This window comes from Haemaphysalis longicornis, unplaced genomic scaffold, assembly GCF_048455015.1.
Source record: "Haemaphysalis longicornis isolate Haplotype H1 unplaced genomic scaffold, Haemaphysalis longicornis Haplotype H1 scaffold_5, whole genome shotgun sequence".
NCBI classification, from domain to species: Eukaryota; Metazoa; Arthropoda; class Arachnida; order Ixodida; family Ixodidae; genus Haemaphysalis; species Haemaphysalis longicornis.
In genome coordinates, this window is record NW_027526385.1 from 63,829,405 (window position 1) to 63,843,808 (window position 14,404).

The following is a 14,404-nucleotide window of genomic DNA, read 5'->3' on the forward strand; positions in this document are numbered from 1 at the left end:
TTCTCGCACTGGTGGGATTCGAACAGGCTGTTCACGTCAAAAATGCACGATCCTAGCCCTAGGCTAGTGAATCCGAACGTGGGGATCTTTCGGTAGATGTTCAGAATAATAGAAACAGTGTTCAAAAGGAACCAGATGGCACTGGGTGTGTGCAGGCAGTGGCGGGCTCGCACCCACGGGAACAGAACCCCTCTGTACAATACATATCTAGGGTGCCACGTACCTACTCATGGGGGGAAATTGGCCAAGGCTTGATAACAGTTGAATAGTATCTATCAATGACATTGATCAGTAATAGCAATAGCTTCGAAAAGACCCGCAGAGGGAAATGTGCCAGGGCTCTGTAAAATGGCCAAAGTTCAATCGATTCGTTTTAACCAAAAATAGCTTTCCCAGTTTTTTTTTTTTCATTCTTGCAATTTTCTTTCACTTTTTTTTCGGCACATAGAAGCTTTTCCCACTACTTTGTCCCTGTTTCTTTCTAATGGCAGATAATGTAATGATTAAACTGTCTTCTTGCTGCATTGTCACCAAACATTCGTTCACTATATTTACTGAAGCTGCTTTATAGCTTCATTAAAAGCCAGTCTCAAATCGCCACGCAAAACACTGAAATGGAACAAGAAACCGTCTTTTAAAAACCACTAAAGTAATCTGGACTGTACTACAGGCCTCGAAACATGAAAGGCCACAATTTCCAACTTTAATCCATTACCTAATTTGGGCAACTTCACATCGCTTTGCAACCCCACAAAGAACACAGACCACCAACATAAGAAAAGTGTGAACGAGAACTTTTATTGAAATGCATTGTTTGGCGGTGGTACAAGAAAACACCTTGCCATTAGTGCTTGCCTAATCACTCACAACCACGCACTCTGCACACAGTTCTGGGTGGATGATTCACGGCCTCCTGATAAGCTGGCGATCGTGATGTTCTGCAAACGAACTCCCGCTAAGCGTCACCAGCCGATGAGGAATCCTGCACGGACTGAAGCATCCTCGCCGTGGACGGCGACGCCATCTGGAAGGCGGTTTTTTCTTCCTGCGTTTTGAAAACAACACGAACCGGCCACCTGAAGTCTCGGCACATGTCTACTCAACAATTTTAGGCCACAGCTACAGCATGTTGTGCATAATCGTGATTTTTGTGCTGCCACGAAGCAGCTTTATTCCTCAGATTATGGCAGTGCCTATTCTGCGGACCAGACCGCAGAATATTGTTCAGCTTTATTCAGTGGACTGTAGCACAGTGCAGTTGAGTCTTATCCATTTAAACTGACCTAAAACACACCAAACTAATTTTTTTTTTTGCAAAAAATACTGTGCAGAATTGATTTAAGAGAACATTTTACAGCAAGAAATTCACTTCAGGAAAGAAATTACACAAAACTGCTGGGGCTCGAACCGAAGTGTTTAGGGCCAAAACTCTTGTGCCATGAAAACCGACGAGCGAGACTTCTTTAGCGGATGCTTAAAGGGACCATGCAGACAAAACACAAGTTTGGTTCATTTGAAAGAGTGCCCAGTTATAGTCACACTGACACCCGTTTTCTTCGCTCAAATAAGCTACATAACTAGGAAAAAAGGGAATGGCCATGTGACCCACTAACTCATTCCCCGCAACAGAACCTATAATGTCATAAGCCCTGCTGTGCGATTGGCTGACGGCGGCAAACGCAAACGCAAATAATGTACAGCTTATAAGCTTGCCGAACGCACTATTTGCGCTTAAATGCAATGCATATTCATTTTACAGCAGCAAGAATGGTGGGGTAAGCAATTAAAAGTTACAAAAAGACACGTAAACATAGAAGTACTGATGTGCACTGCTGTTGGTACTGGGCACACATGCTTGTTTTATCTGTGCAGCTGTACGCCGCTTTAGTTGTCTTATGTGATCCTGTTTGCCAAGCATACCTCATGTTTCACGAAACGATTACTTTCTGCAGTAACAAAAGCAAGCAAGCCAGGTGCAAATACAAACAAAAAGCAAGGTTGGACAACGCTCCGCGGCTGAGTATGGTAGCGCCGTCTGGGAGGAGTGACGGCAAGCAAGGCTGCAGAGCCGAATGACGCAGTGGAAGTTCGTTTGAATGTACAGACCAATGACTTCGTTCCTGATGTCATAAAAACACACGATTTGGCGGGAGAATCAAAATTTCAACCTAAATTGATTAATTTCTTAGTGAGTAAAGCATCGTTTGCATCCGGACAAGCACTGGGGGCACTATAAAACATTGAAATATTTTGAATAAAACAAACTTGTATTTTGTCTGCACGGCCCCTTTAAAGCGGAACATCACCCTGTGGTCTGGTCCGCCGAACAGGCAGTGCGCTCAATTATAGACCCCACAACCAACCACCTTCTGAACCTGGATTTGTTTGTCGCAGTAAACTTAGCTCAGCCGCCAGGAAAAAGTGAACGAAATGTATATTCCAATGTTGGGAGTCAAGCTTTCAGCAGTTCCCAACCTTTGGGATAGCCTCCAAAACGTTACTGAGGTAGAAAAAGGGCTTGCCCTAGTGAATATAGTGAATTCCTGTGAATTTATACAGTACTATAGCCATGGGTTTCACATTAGCACCTGCTAGAAGGAAATCAGGCGCTAATGTCCAGGCAAACTGTGCCTCAACAAGCACGCTTTCATGCACCAGAGGGGAGCGTTCTATTGTTACTTGGCATGGCTCACCGACGAGCTCAAAAGTTGCCTGTGACTGCGAAAACTGTAATAATGAGAATTATTTTACTAACATAAGTGTACAGCTAATAATAATAATAAAATTTTCAGAAGCTTCACGCAACCTGAACAAGAAAAAGAAAAAAAAAATTGCTCGTTTTCGACGTCAGGTGCTACAGTAAGGCAAGTTACAAATCAAGCCAAGCCAAGTAGGAGAGGAACACACTTCGAGCTGCTATAGCGGTTCTCAAGACTGCAGATGACAGCAGTGACAGATTTCCCTCTCATATAATTACAAGTATGTACTGCCCTTCTTATCAACAGTCACTGGACTGATAACCAAACTGTGACATTTAAAAAAAAATTGTGAAGCCTGCCATCACAGGGCGGAACACATCTCGTTCGAAGCTGTGTGGTATGCATATCTGACAACAGCTTAGTGCATGCTAGTTAATTACACGATAAAATGGGGGCTGCTTGTGTCAAACAAAATTTATCGTTACAAAAGTAGCAATGGGGAAATGTTGCACGGCACTTCGGTCAACTAGCATAGAATGAACTTAGATAGCGGAGGTCACTCATCTCTGATCACCTCTTGAAAACTGTAGTCTGGCTTCCCACAAATCCGAACGCACGTTCGCAATTTGCTACCGCTGGAATCGCACGCACAGTTGGGACCATGCCCTCTTGACATGGCTATCACTGGTAGGCTATGCCTGCCAATATACATATCTGGTAGGCAAAAAATGCAGCGAGGCACTCGCAAGTCGCCATTCTAAATGGCTTGTCCTGCATGAAACACATTCTCCAATTTAGGAAGGGATGAATTGACACACTTTTGCCGTCCTAAGAAGCCTAATTGCTACAGCAAGAATAAAATGTAAAAAAAAAGTGGATATTTTAGGGTGAATACACCTGGATTCCAAGCACTCACCCATCCTCTATTACTGTAAGCATGCAATGTTGTTTTTTAAGATACTTTCGCCGAGTCACAAACATACAAGAGTCTAGAAGGAGCACCGGCTAGGCTGATGTACATAGATGAATGAAACGCGATCATGAAAATATGAACCAGCACACGCAAATACTGCAATTTCTTTCTATTCAAGTGAAAATGACGCGTGGCCTAATTTACAGTTACAAAGTTGGGAAATGTGGCTTTCCATGCATACCTATAGTGTGCCATTATTGGACTTCCACAAAAAGAATTTTTCAGTTTTGCTTGTTCACGTTCATATTTTCACGTTCGCATTCCCTTGGTCCGTGACTGTACAACGAAGGCAATAAGATTCAGTTGCAAGGTGCTGATACATCATATACTTAGGGTTGTTTGTTTTCGGGCAAAACCAGATTTTACCCGATTTTCAACGCCCCGAACATGTTTCCAAAGAATCGGGTTATACCTGATTTGTCCGTGAATGGACCTTTTCAAAGTAGTGACCTGCGCAACCGTGCACTGATGGTCCACAGTTCTCAACCAGTACTTGCTCGAAGTAAGTCCCAAAAACACAGCTTTCGAACTATTTTGTATTGACATGACTCTACCGTTCGCTACCCCAGCTTGGCAAACGCTGCGCTGACATTGTTATGCCTAGCTAATAGAAGCTGTGATGCCGAGAAAGCTTTTTCCCAGCTGAAATACGTTCAACGATGGGACAAGTCTCGCATGGGGACCGACATGTGGCGCATGAAGATGATAATGTATGTAAGCAAGGATGTGCAAAAAAATCGATCACCAGCTTTCTGGGAATAAAGTTTCATTTCTTGAAGGTTATCAGTGCCCTTTACTGTGATCATTACTGATTCACTTCTAAAGAAACGACAAATTTAGGAGACTATTTGCTAGAAGAGCCTGATGTCGCCCCCGATTACCAACTTGAAAGAAACAGCAAAACAGTTAGAGGAAGCTCGTGATCCCTTCTGATAAAATAAAGTGACTTTACTACTTCGTACATCTGTAGAGTTAACCAGAAAAAAACAGAATTCCTAAGTGGTTTTACGAAACACCCGATTTCTCGCCTAGTATGAGTTTGAAAAATAATACCCGAAAATACGAAACCCAAAAACAAACCATACGTATACTGCATTGGCAGGATGCACGCAGTGATGCTAAGACGGTTTTACAGAGAGGGAGGAATATGCAGGCGTCTTCCAACCTTGTTCAAGATGTCGGTCCTGCAGTGAGCCTGCACCAGCATCCTGGCCACGTCGACCCTATCCTCTTCGCAAGCCAGGTGCCTGCAAAGAGGTCGATGGAATTGTCCCAATGCGTAGGCATTTCTTTGGAGACTCAACAAGGGAACCCATCTGTCAGACAATGTATACAGGATTCAGAGTAAAGGCTCATACTTCTTGTGGCTAACCCTCCTGGTGCTTTCGGCTGTCAGTAATTGCCTGATTGATTGATTTATTGATTAGCTCATTCATTGCTATTGATTAGCTCATTCATTGCAATCATGCGTGATAGACTACCCCTAGCAATGCTGCATTTTTTTCCCATGACCCGTAATTTTTTGTCAAAAATTAACTGAGCTCTATGCCGTGCATTCTTTTCGTAAATAAAAGTGGTTTGGTATCTTTTACATCTGTTTGGAGGTGGGGCGTGGCATATCAAACATGTCTAGCGTTTTGGATTGCGCCGGAGTGCCAGGCTTATTGTACTGATCGTGGAACGGTGCATTGCTCCATACATTCCAGTTTTAAACTATTGGCCAATCCCCTTCTGCGTCTACGTGCTACCCTGTGGGTGTGTGCCACTTCGCTAGAGTAACAGCAGCAAATAATGTTGAGTACGCACTGGCCAAGGCTTAAAGCGGCCATGCAGACAAAATACAAGTTTGTTTTATTCGAAAGATTTCGTGTGTTATAGTTCCCCCAGCGCTTATGGGGAAGCAAACAATGCTTTATTCACTGGAAAATCAGTCAATTTCAGTTAAAATGTTGATTCTCCCACTGAATCGTGTGTTTTCACGACGCCTGCAATGATATCGCAAGAATCGCTCTGTAGCCGATTCCGGAGTTTTGTTTACTGTTACTCAACCAAGATGGCGCCAGCATACTGCTGCGAGCCGTTTTCTGCCTTTGCTTTGTTTTTGACCATATTTGTACCCGGCTTGTTTTTCTTCAGGCAGAAAATAATAATTTCGTGAATCATGCTGTTCGCTTGTCAAATATGGTCACGTAAGACGCCGTTCACTACCGCCAATCAGCCAGTGTTGTCTGAGACAACCCCAAAGAGCCGCAGTGCTGTGAAGCTAAAACAGGCATAGTGTGCGCAGTACAACAGCAGTACGCATCGGCACTTCTATGTTTACGTCCACTTTCATAACTTCCACCATTTACCCCACCATTCTTGCTGCTATAAAAAGAATGTGCCCTTAAGCACAAACAGTTTGTTTGGCAAGCTTGTAAGCCCTGCCTAATTTGCGTTTGCTTTTGGCGGCCTCAGCCAATCTCACAGCTGGGCACGTATGACATCCTAGGCTCTGTTGCGGGAAATGAGCTAGTGGGTCGCATGGCCATTCCCTTTCTTCATAATTATATAGCTTATTTGAAGGAAGTTTACATTAAGAATGGTGTCAGTATGATTCTAATAAGGGAATCTTTCGAATGAATCAAGCTTGTGTTTTGTCTGCATGGCCCCTTTAAAGTGTCGCAATGGGGTTTTGTTATGTCAACCGGTAACCGCAGCTTGAAGTACAGTGAGTATGAGAACGTGTTTACTAGATGATGATGTTACACCTCAAGGTGCTACGTTAGGCCTTACGCCTCATGTTACGCAACCTTTCAAGTTTCATTTTACAACACGCCAAGCTACGTCATACTCATAGTAAGTTGAGCTGTGGGCACTGACCAATGAAAGAGCTCAAAGCACGACGTTAAGCTAAACATCAGGCTGTTAGCAGCAAACTTGCAACGACCCCTCCCTCTAATGCGCGTCAGTGTTTGCGTAAGTTATGAACCGCAAAATACAGGAGGCTTCAGCCACCATCGTGCTGACTTCACAGATAAGCCAGTCGCGCTTGGGCGTAAAAAAAGTTTCAATTCTAGGTTCCCAATAGGTCCACGGGGAAAAGCGAACTGCTAGGTTGCAACGGAATACAAGCAGCAACCACTGCACAAGCACGTTATAAACTGAAAACTACGCGAGGCTTTAATCACGGTCATGCCAGTATCACAGATGGGCCACTCGCACTTGGCATAAAAACTTTACCACCCTTCCTAAAGAAACTTTAGAGAAGCGCGAAATCTAAAAGTGCATCCAACCTTCTCAAGAAAGTGCATCCAATCGATCGTCAAACCTTCAAAGCCCCAAACCGCAAACAAAGAAAAAACCCATGTGACCATTTTTCGCAAACTAAGTAAACGTATCTACGAACGACCTAAATGTACACTGATATGTGGTTTATGAGATGAAGGTATACTACTATTGTACTCCTCCTTTGTGAGTGATGTATGCACTGTCTTATCTAGAAGTGTTCCTTCTTGTTCGCGATGTTCAAGCAGCCATTTTGACGCAACGGAAAAGTGGTTTCACGCGCGCGCCACATGTCCAGAGATCTTATCAGAGCTTCTCGGTCAACAAACCGGTCTCTGGGGAAACGCATTAGCTTTTTTGACACGACGCCACCGGTCCCACTAAGAAAGCTTCCACTTTAAAATAAAAACTGCGTTGCCAGGCTCGTAATAGGGCCAGGAGTCAAAGCAAGAAATGCAACCAAACACACGCAGTGGAGCCGGAACTCACAGCGGTGTGTTGCCGGACTTGTCGATACGGTTGAGGTCCAGCTGGTTGCTGTAGCCGTCCAGAAAGAGATGCACGATGGGGCACCGGCCAAGAGAGGCGGCCCGGTGCAGGGGGGTGCTGCCGTACGAGTCCTGGGCGTTGATGTCAGCGTGGTGCTCCAGCAAAACCCGGGCAACCTGCACAGCAGACACCCAGAGTAGTTTTACCAGTTTTAAAATTACAAAATTAAGTTTTGGGGCGAAAAAATTGCGCCGGAAAGGGGACACGGATGAAGTGAGGACAGACACTTCGTCCGTGCCTCCTTTTTGGTGCAATTTATTTGTAATAATAGAGTACCAAAGGGCCCATAATGCTACCCTTATAAAATTTTGAGTGGTGTTGAAGATGCGAGTGAAGGGCTCCGGATTAATTAAGACCACCCGGGGATCCTTGACAGGCATTTAAATCTAAACACGCGGCTGTATACCTCCATCGTAAAAGTAAACGCCATGGCTGGGATCGAACCCGCATCCTTGGGCTCGGCAGAACAACGCCTTAGCCAGTGCCCCTGTCGTTGGATTAAAAACTGTGTGCGTACCACTGCAAAGCAGTGCCTCTGTTCTCTTTCTCTACATGCCTTAATTAAGGCAGTCCAGTTACCAGCCCAAGGCAATGAAAGGGGTTAGAATGCCACAGTGGCAAGAGAAAGGCTTAGAACGGCATTTTTTTTAACCTACATCCTGCTCAGTGCTGTGAGTAGCCACCAGACGAATATCACACCCTTTATCAAATAAATAAGGACGGAGGCCTGTTTTGTCAAAGGAACCTTGTTATGTTGTAATTTAACATACTCCATCTTCTGGTTCATTGAGGTTGAAGTGCAACAATGAGAATGGTAAGGGCTACCTCGTTTATAGTGGATTCGAGGTCTGAAAAATACATTTTTGTAGCAATTATTTTTGCGCAAGCCAGATTTTTGATTTTTTTAGAGCCGATTTTTACCTCTACTGTTACAATGAATATCGGATATAATGAACTAATGTGCCGTCCCAATACTACTTTGCTATAACAAGGTTCGACTGTACTTCATTCGTTTTCCTTAATGTCTAGATTAGTTGTTTTAAGACTGCATTAAAACTGGCACTATTGCTACAGGGTCAATGCCGTCTCCATTACACCCTCAACTATTGTAGCACAACATGACGCAGCAATTTTATAGGCACTTGTTTGAGATGTATATCTGCATTGTACAGATGTTTTGTATGTTTGATATGCTGTAAGGCCAATGTTCAGCTGACTTGCAACTTTGTATTATTTTGTTGTGAAGATCCCCCCCCAAACTGTAATGCCCTTGCACTGTGGGTATTAGATAAATAGATAAATAAATAAATACAGCCACCACAATTGTGCCCACACAAACTACACTGTGCACATCTTGCTTCGCTACACATGAATCGCACGAGTGGGAGAACTGCTGCTGCAAAGCCCTTCAACCCAAATAAACAAGGAAGAACATAAAATTGTAAATAAAAATAACAATGCTGGTTCCCGACAGCAAACTTGCGATAAACCAAATTGTCACAGATGCCATGATGAAATGAACACCTCTCTTTCAGCTGCAATTATAAAGCCTTGTAGCACTCTCTGCCATTCAGATTGCTACTTTCATACAAGTCTCTGAAATGTTATTTAAATGAATGAATGAATGAAGCACTTATAACAAAGCAGATCATTCTGTAGTTGGGGGCAGGCACTGAACATCAACAGATAAGTAGGGAGCACTACTTCATTCTACAAACTCGGAGCAAAGAATCGTAAATTGAGCATGTGAAATGCCTACATCTAGGTGGCCCTTGGAGGCAGCGTAGTGCAGCGCCGTCTGTCCGGTCTCGTTGGCGACATCCACCTTGGCTCCTCGGCTCAGAAGGGCTGAGACGACTTCCAGGTGACCGACCGACGACGCGATCATCAGTGGTGTCCAGTTGGCCTGCGTATGCAAAGTTGACCGTAAGCATAAAAGATTTAAAAAAAGAGAGAGAGAAAACTTCAAGCAAAAGTGTGATGCCATGTACGCAACAGCATTGAAACATTACCCAAGCCATTGTAAAGATTTTTTTTCAGTAAACCACGAGCTGTTTCACTCCAATTTTGCACAGTGGTCAGATATTTGTGGCCCACTTTGTTTAACATTAGGACTGTTTAACATTAGGACTGGCTATTTTGAAACAGTGGGAAAACAATTTTGGCCCATCGGCGTCTTGTCTGCATTGTGAACACATGCCATGGAGCGCCAGTGCCATTTGCTTAAAAAAAAAGAACCCCAAACACTGTACCTGACGCAAAAGTTGCAGCAAGCGCACTGTCTTTTGGCGAATACTATAGACGGGGTCAGCGTTCCACGACTTCCGTGTTGCGACACATTGCATTACATAATGCAACTTCGTAAAAAATTTGAATGCAAATTAATGGACAGGTTCCATGGCTTAATCATATTGCAACAAACTGTGCATAGAAGAGATAATCACCCATCTAAAAACCAAAACAAGTGTATCCTAAGTATGTACAATAAACTAGAAAAGGAAACCCAAAAACAGCAGCAGTAGCAATGAAAACATTGTGAAAGTAATGTAAGTAAAAGCAAAACAAGAAGCTTTATTTCATGTGTGACTAAACACTTTCCTCTTTGCTCCATAAGGCATGACGTCACATTGAGTCAGAAAGTGGTTCACTTTGCCCAAATCTGTGTGCCACAGCGAGCACATTTCTTAAAAAGGAGTACTGACACCAAAGTCGAATTCACAAATACTAGCATGGCTCACTTGACGAAGAGGCCAAGATGACTTCCTGGCACTTATGGGGATCAAACGTTGCTTGGAACCAATTATAAACTGACATCATTGTTGCAGTTTTGAGAACTTATGCTTAGCTGCAAGTTACAAACAGCAATAGCTCATGTAGTGTGTCACTCCGCTGAAGCAGCGAACCCAGATGCCAACACGTGCACATTTTGAAAGGATATTGCACTTAATGTTTCACGTCGTTTGCCTTTTCTCCGCGTAGTTTGTTTGTCATCACTCCAGTAGTTTATAAGCAGTTCATGAAATTTTTCACAGACACAACTTGTGTCACGTTCAAAATATTCACAGCAACGCACTCTTTCCGTCACATTGAGAAAATGAAGCACAGCAGCAACTTCCATTGTCATTTTTAAGTTGTATCCGAGTATAAGAAACTGGGCTCATCTACTCTGAGACATCAAACTGTCTACTAGAAGTGCGCGACAGAAAAGCTTCCAGCTGGTTGGACTCGAAGCGAAGTATTCCGACCTTCCCCTCTCAGCAACTTGCATATTAATTGGGAACAAAAACGACCAGCCCATGCACGGCAAAAAGAACAACACAAGGTAAACATTTTGGAGCGGGCTTGCAGTCTTTTGTCCGCGTTTCGCTCACCAACCCCATTTCTGGGCAGTCCGAGACATCTTAAAGGGGTCGTGAAGAGAAAATGCATTTGTCTTTGCTTAATTTTGTCTGCTTGAACGACCTAAGAACATAAATTCCAAATATTTTCACAATTCATTGCTTCTGGAATTTAGGAGGCGCCTTTGAAATACTCGTTTTGAGGCGCATCGCAAGCGACCATGCGCGCATCGTCGGTCGGCAGCGCAACTAGAGAGACGTCACGTCAAGTACATTCGAGAGTTGAACGCGTTCAACGTTCTTTGTGTATATTGTTCTGCAAAGCTGCAAACCCAATATTTTAAAAATAATGCATCCTTTATTCGCTGCCAAAAAAAACAGTTTTCTGTCCACGTGAGCGGTGTCAGGACCGCTTCAGTTGTCTGGCAACCATTGCAGCAAAACTCAGACCTACTGGCTGTTTGTACAGTTTTTAGCGCTGAATCTCAAGTTTTTTGCCGAATTCTCTTCGGAATCTTACCTTCTTTGTCTGAAATGGCACAAAACCACTCAAGCAAAAAAAAAAAAAAAAAAGTGCGCCGTATGCAATTCGAACTTGCGGCCTCTATGCCAGCCCAACGTTACAGACAGCCTGGTTGGATACTCTATCCACTACACTACCGGCATGAGAAGCGCGCGTGGCGAAAAACTGCGGCATAAAAGCCTCTTCGCATTTGTAACCCAGAAGTCTGTCGTGTTTTCATAAATTGTAATCAACCCAGAGCTTTGACCGCCAACTTACTGTTGAACGCTTCTGCAGTAAGCCAAAGGGGAGCATATACAATCAACGACACAGCGTTAGCAGCATTGTTTATTGCAGAAAACAGGAAAGCAATCGTCGAACTGCGTGATGGTGGTACTCGGCGACTCGGCGCTGTATCGCTGCTTCTCGCTAGTTATTGTTGCGCTTGATGAGTAAATGATGGATGGGTTTTAAGTTCCGACTACTCTAAGTTCCTTCGATAAACGTGTTTATGTAATAAATTCTCATTTTAAGCGTTCGGTAATTTATCTCGTCAGGTCAGACGTTTCACGTTCGCGCAACTCACATTACGGGCTACGTGAGACATGTCGGGAAACTTGTGCAAGAATATTGGCTAGCAAAACGACAGTTTAGACTCTTGCGAAACAGCGTAAACAGTTTACGAATGCCCAGTTTAGATCAAACGTGGTTACTTCTGCCTGTGCCACTCACCCGCGTTGTTGATTGAAAGTTTGACCATGTTGATCAGTCACATCAGAGATCAGACATCTCCCCGTTCAGTTGCAGGGCGAGTTTCATCATGGCGCCAGTGTTGTAGCTTTATCTGACCCTTTGCAAGCCCGTTCTATGCCGACATATTGTGCAGACGAGGGAGAACAATGATTGGCTTCTTACTGACTTACTGAAACGTCACTGCACGAGTTGAGGAGGAAAGCCTCAGTGAAACCGAAACTGCATTTGTTTTCCTATTTGCCGATATCGGGCAACGAAACGGGTATGCATTGTTTGTTTATCAAGGTTCCACGGTTATAAGCGCACGCACAACACAATTTTTTTGAAAATCTCTTCACAACCCCTTTAAATATGGCAGGACTGATGTTTGAGTGGGAAGGCAGAGTGAAATATAGGTGATCATGAAAGGAGGCAGGCCTTGGATGCTTTTATAGGCAAGGACAAGGCTGGCATCTCGCTCGGAGAAAAAAAGCACCGAATCCGCAGCCGAATCCAAAACGAATGCCATGGATGGCGCTGTAATTCATTATCGGCAGCACAATGGTCCGTCTTTAATTTATACGTTATATTTTATGAGTTATCTGCGGCTCATAGAAGAAAAAAACGGAACAAAACAAATTTGGTGCGATTACTCCCGTTTCATGACTGCAATGAAATTAATACAACCAAGAAACATTTGAGCTATGCACTGCCACTTGCCAGCTCTCAATCTTTCTTCTGTGGCGTCATGACATGCGGCACAATACACTTTTGTCTAAGGATATCTAATTAAAATGTGAGTGGAGGCTTTAGGCTCCATATTGATGCAGTCGCTTTTGTTTTTTAATACGAAAGTGTTTTATGCCAGGGTACAGTGTAAACTTCACTGACGTCATATCCGTCATGGAAATGACCGAAAAAGTTACATTGGCGCGGCAGCACTAGGTCTCGAGCCCACGATCAGTCTGGCCACAACGGGAGGTGTGAAACGCTCTACCAACTGAGCCATGAAGCCATGCTCGGACAGCTGTACGAATGCGCCTTATGTCCTTCCCTCTAAGTTGTCCATTAAGATGGTGCTGCCGTCTAGGAGAGGTGAAGTGAAGTAGTGCGTCATGACGCTAATGAGCGCCGATAGTTGGCGTCTCGATAGGGCAGCATGTAGTAGCGGAAACTGCTGTGTTTACCCATCCGCCGCCTATGTGGAACACCGCTCAGCTTGTGGAATGCCGCCGCCACGTTCCACAAGCTGAGCTTGTCGCAACGCAAGCGTGTGGCGTACACTCCACGGACCAGGACCAATGTGGTCGCACCTTTGAATAGGCGACCCGCCAGCAGGATGTTGCTCGCCAAGCACACCCACAAGACTGCTGACGACCCGCAAGTCATGCTCCTTTCGCTGTAGCGTACTGTGACTTCACCAAATGATCCACTGGCAACCCGTTCGGTTTGCGGGCGCCTGGGGTTTTCATCAGATTTACGCAATGCTCCGCCACGTGTAATCCAGTGTCTAACGTTGATGCGTCTAACGATGCCATACCGACGAAATATAAATAGCGATGTGCAAGTTCATATTGATTCACAATAAGCATTCAAATGCTCCTGTAAAGGCACATTTCACTGTCGTGTTTTACAGATTCTTATGAACAAAGGATCAACCACATTTTTTTACTAATACTACCTCTGGACGGAAGCTTGAAGGCAAACAGGTTCAATTGTGCAAAAGCAGAATCGACAGGTAAAATAGGGAACAGGGAATATTCGCGGAATCAACAATGGGTGGTTGTTGATGGGGGCTTCGACAGCTGTGTTTGTATGAAGATGACATGACAGCTGCAACGAATCGCGAAAATAACCTGCGTTTCGCGAGGTCATATGTGAACGACGGCTTTCTAATGAATTGCACGTGGAGCGTTTACAAATAGCAAAACTATAAAAAGCATAAGCGTTACCTGGTCGACACAGTCCACCGGCGATCCTTGCTGAAGGAGAAAGTTGACGATGTCATTGTGCTTGCCCGATATCGCCCAGTGCAGCGGAATACGTCCTGCCTGTAACAAAAACAAGAACTAACAATAACACTCCCGGACGTAAGAACAAAAGCGGTTCCAGTAAGCAAAGGCTGAATTTGTGCTCTGTCACCCTAAGAACATCGGGTTCCCGTGAGCGTCATCGCTGTTACCTTTCCGAGGAATTTCATTATGCGGCTCAGACACGCTAAGTATACACTTACGAGGTCTTTTCTTGTGAGTAACGTGGGATCGGAACACAGCTGCTGCTTCAGTGCTTCGAATTTCCCGTCGTACGCCAAGCTGCATATCCAGCTGTCCGACATGTTTGAATG

The 14,404-nt window shown here is 44.2% G+C and overlaps 1 protein-coding gene across 2 annotated transcripts; it reads right to left on the reverse strand.

Annotated features, from left to right (window-relative positions):
- Positions 1–773: 773 nt before the first annotated feature.
- LOC144139262 (uncharacterized) lies at positions 774–14,404 on the reverse strand. Of its 2 annotated transcripts, none has more exons than XM_077671669.1 (6): positions 14,294–14,404; positions 14,013–14,111; positions 9,248–9,394; positions 7,429–7,604; positions 4,838–4,919; positions 774–1,045 (listed from the first exon to the last, which is right to left on the reverse strand). In XM_077671669.1, the coding sequence occupies exons 1-6, from the start codon at positions 14,393–14,395 to the stop codon at positions 956–958; spliced, it is 696 nt and encodes a 231-aa protein (XP_077527795.1). In that variant the 5' UTR covers positions 14,396–14,404; the 3' UTR covers positions 774–955. The 2 variants fall into 2 exon arrangements, with proteins under 2 accessions (XP_077527795.1, XP_077527794.1); XM_077671668.1 differs by having other exon boundaries at positions 14,013–14,129; positions 14,294–14,400.

Coding starts and splice junctions, on each gene's coding strand:
- LOC144139262 (XM_077671668.1), bottom strand. CDS start 14,395: ATGTCGGACAGCTGGATATGCAGCTTGGCGTACGACGGGAAATTCGAA. Junction 4,920..7,428: donor AAGTCCGGCAACACACCGCT/GTGAGTTCCGGC, acceptor ACCTCTTTGCAG/GCACCTGGCTTGCGAAGAGG. Junction 1,046..4,837: donor GGACCGACATCTTGAACAAG/GTTGGAAGACGC, acceptor TTCAAAACGCAG/GAAGAAAAAACCGCCTTCCA.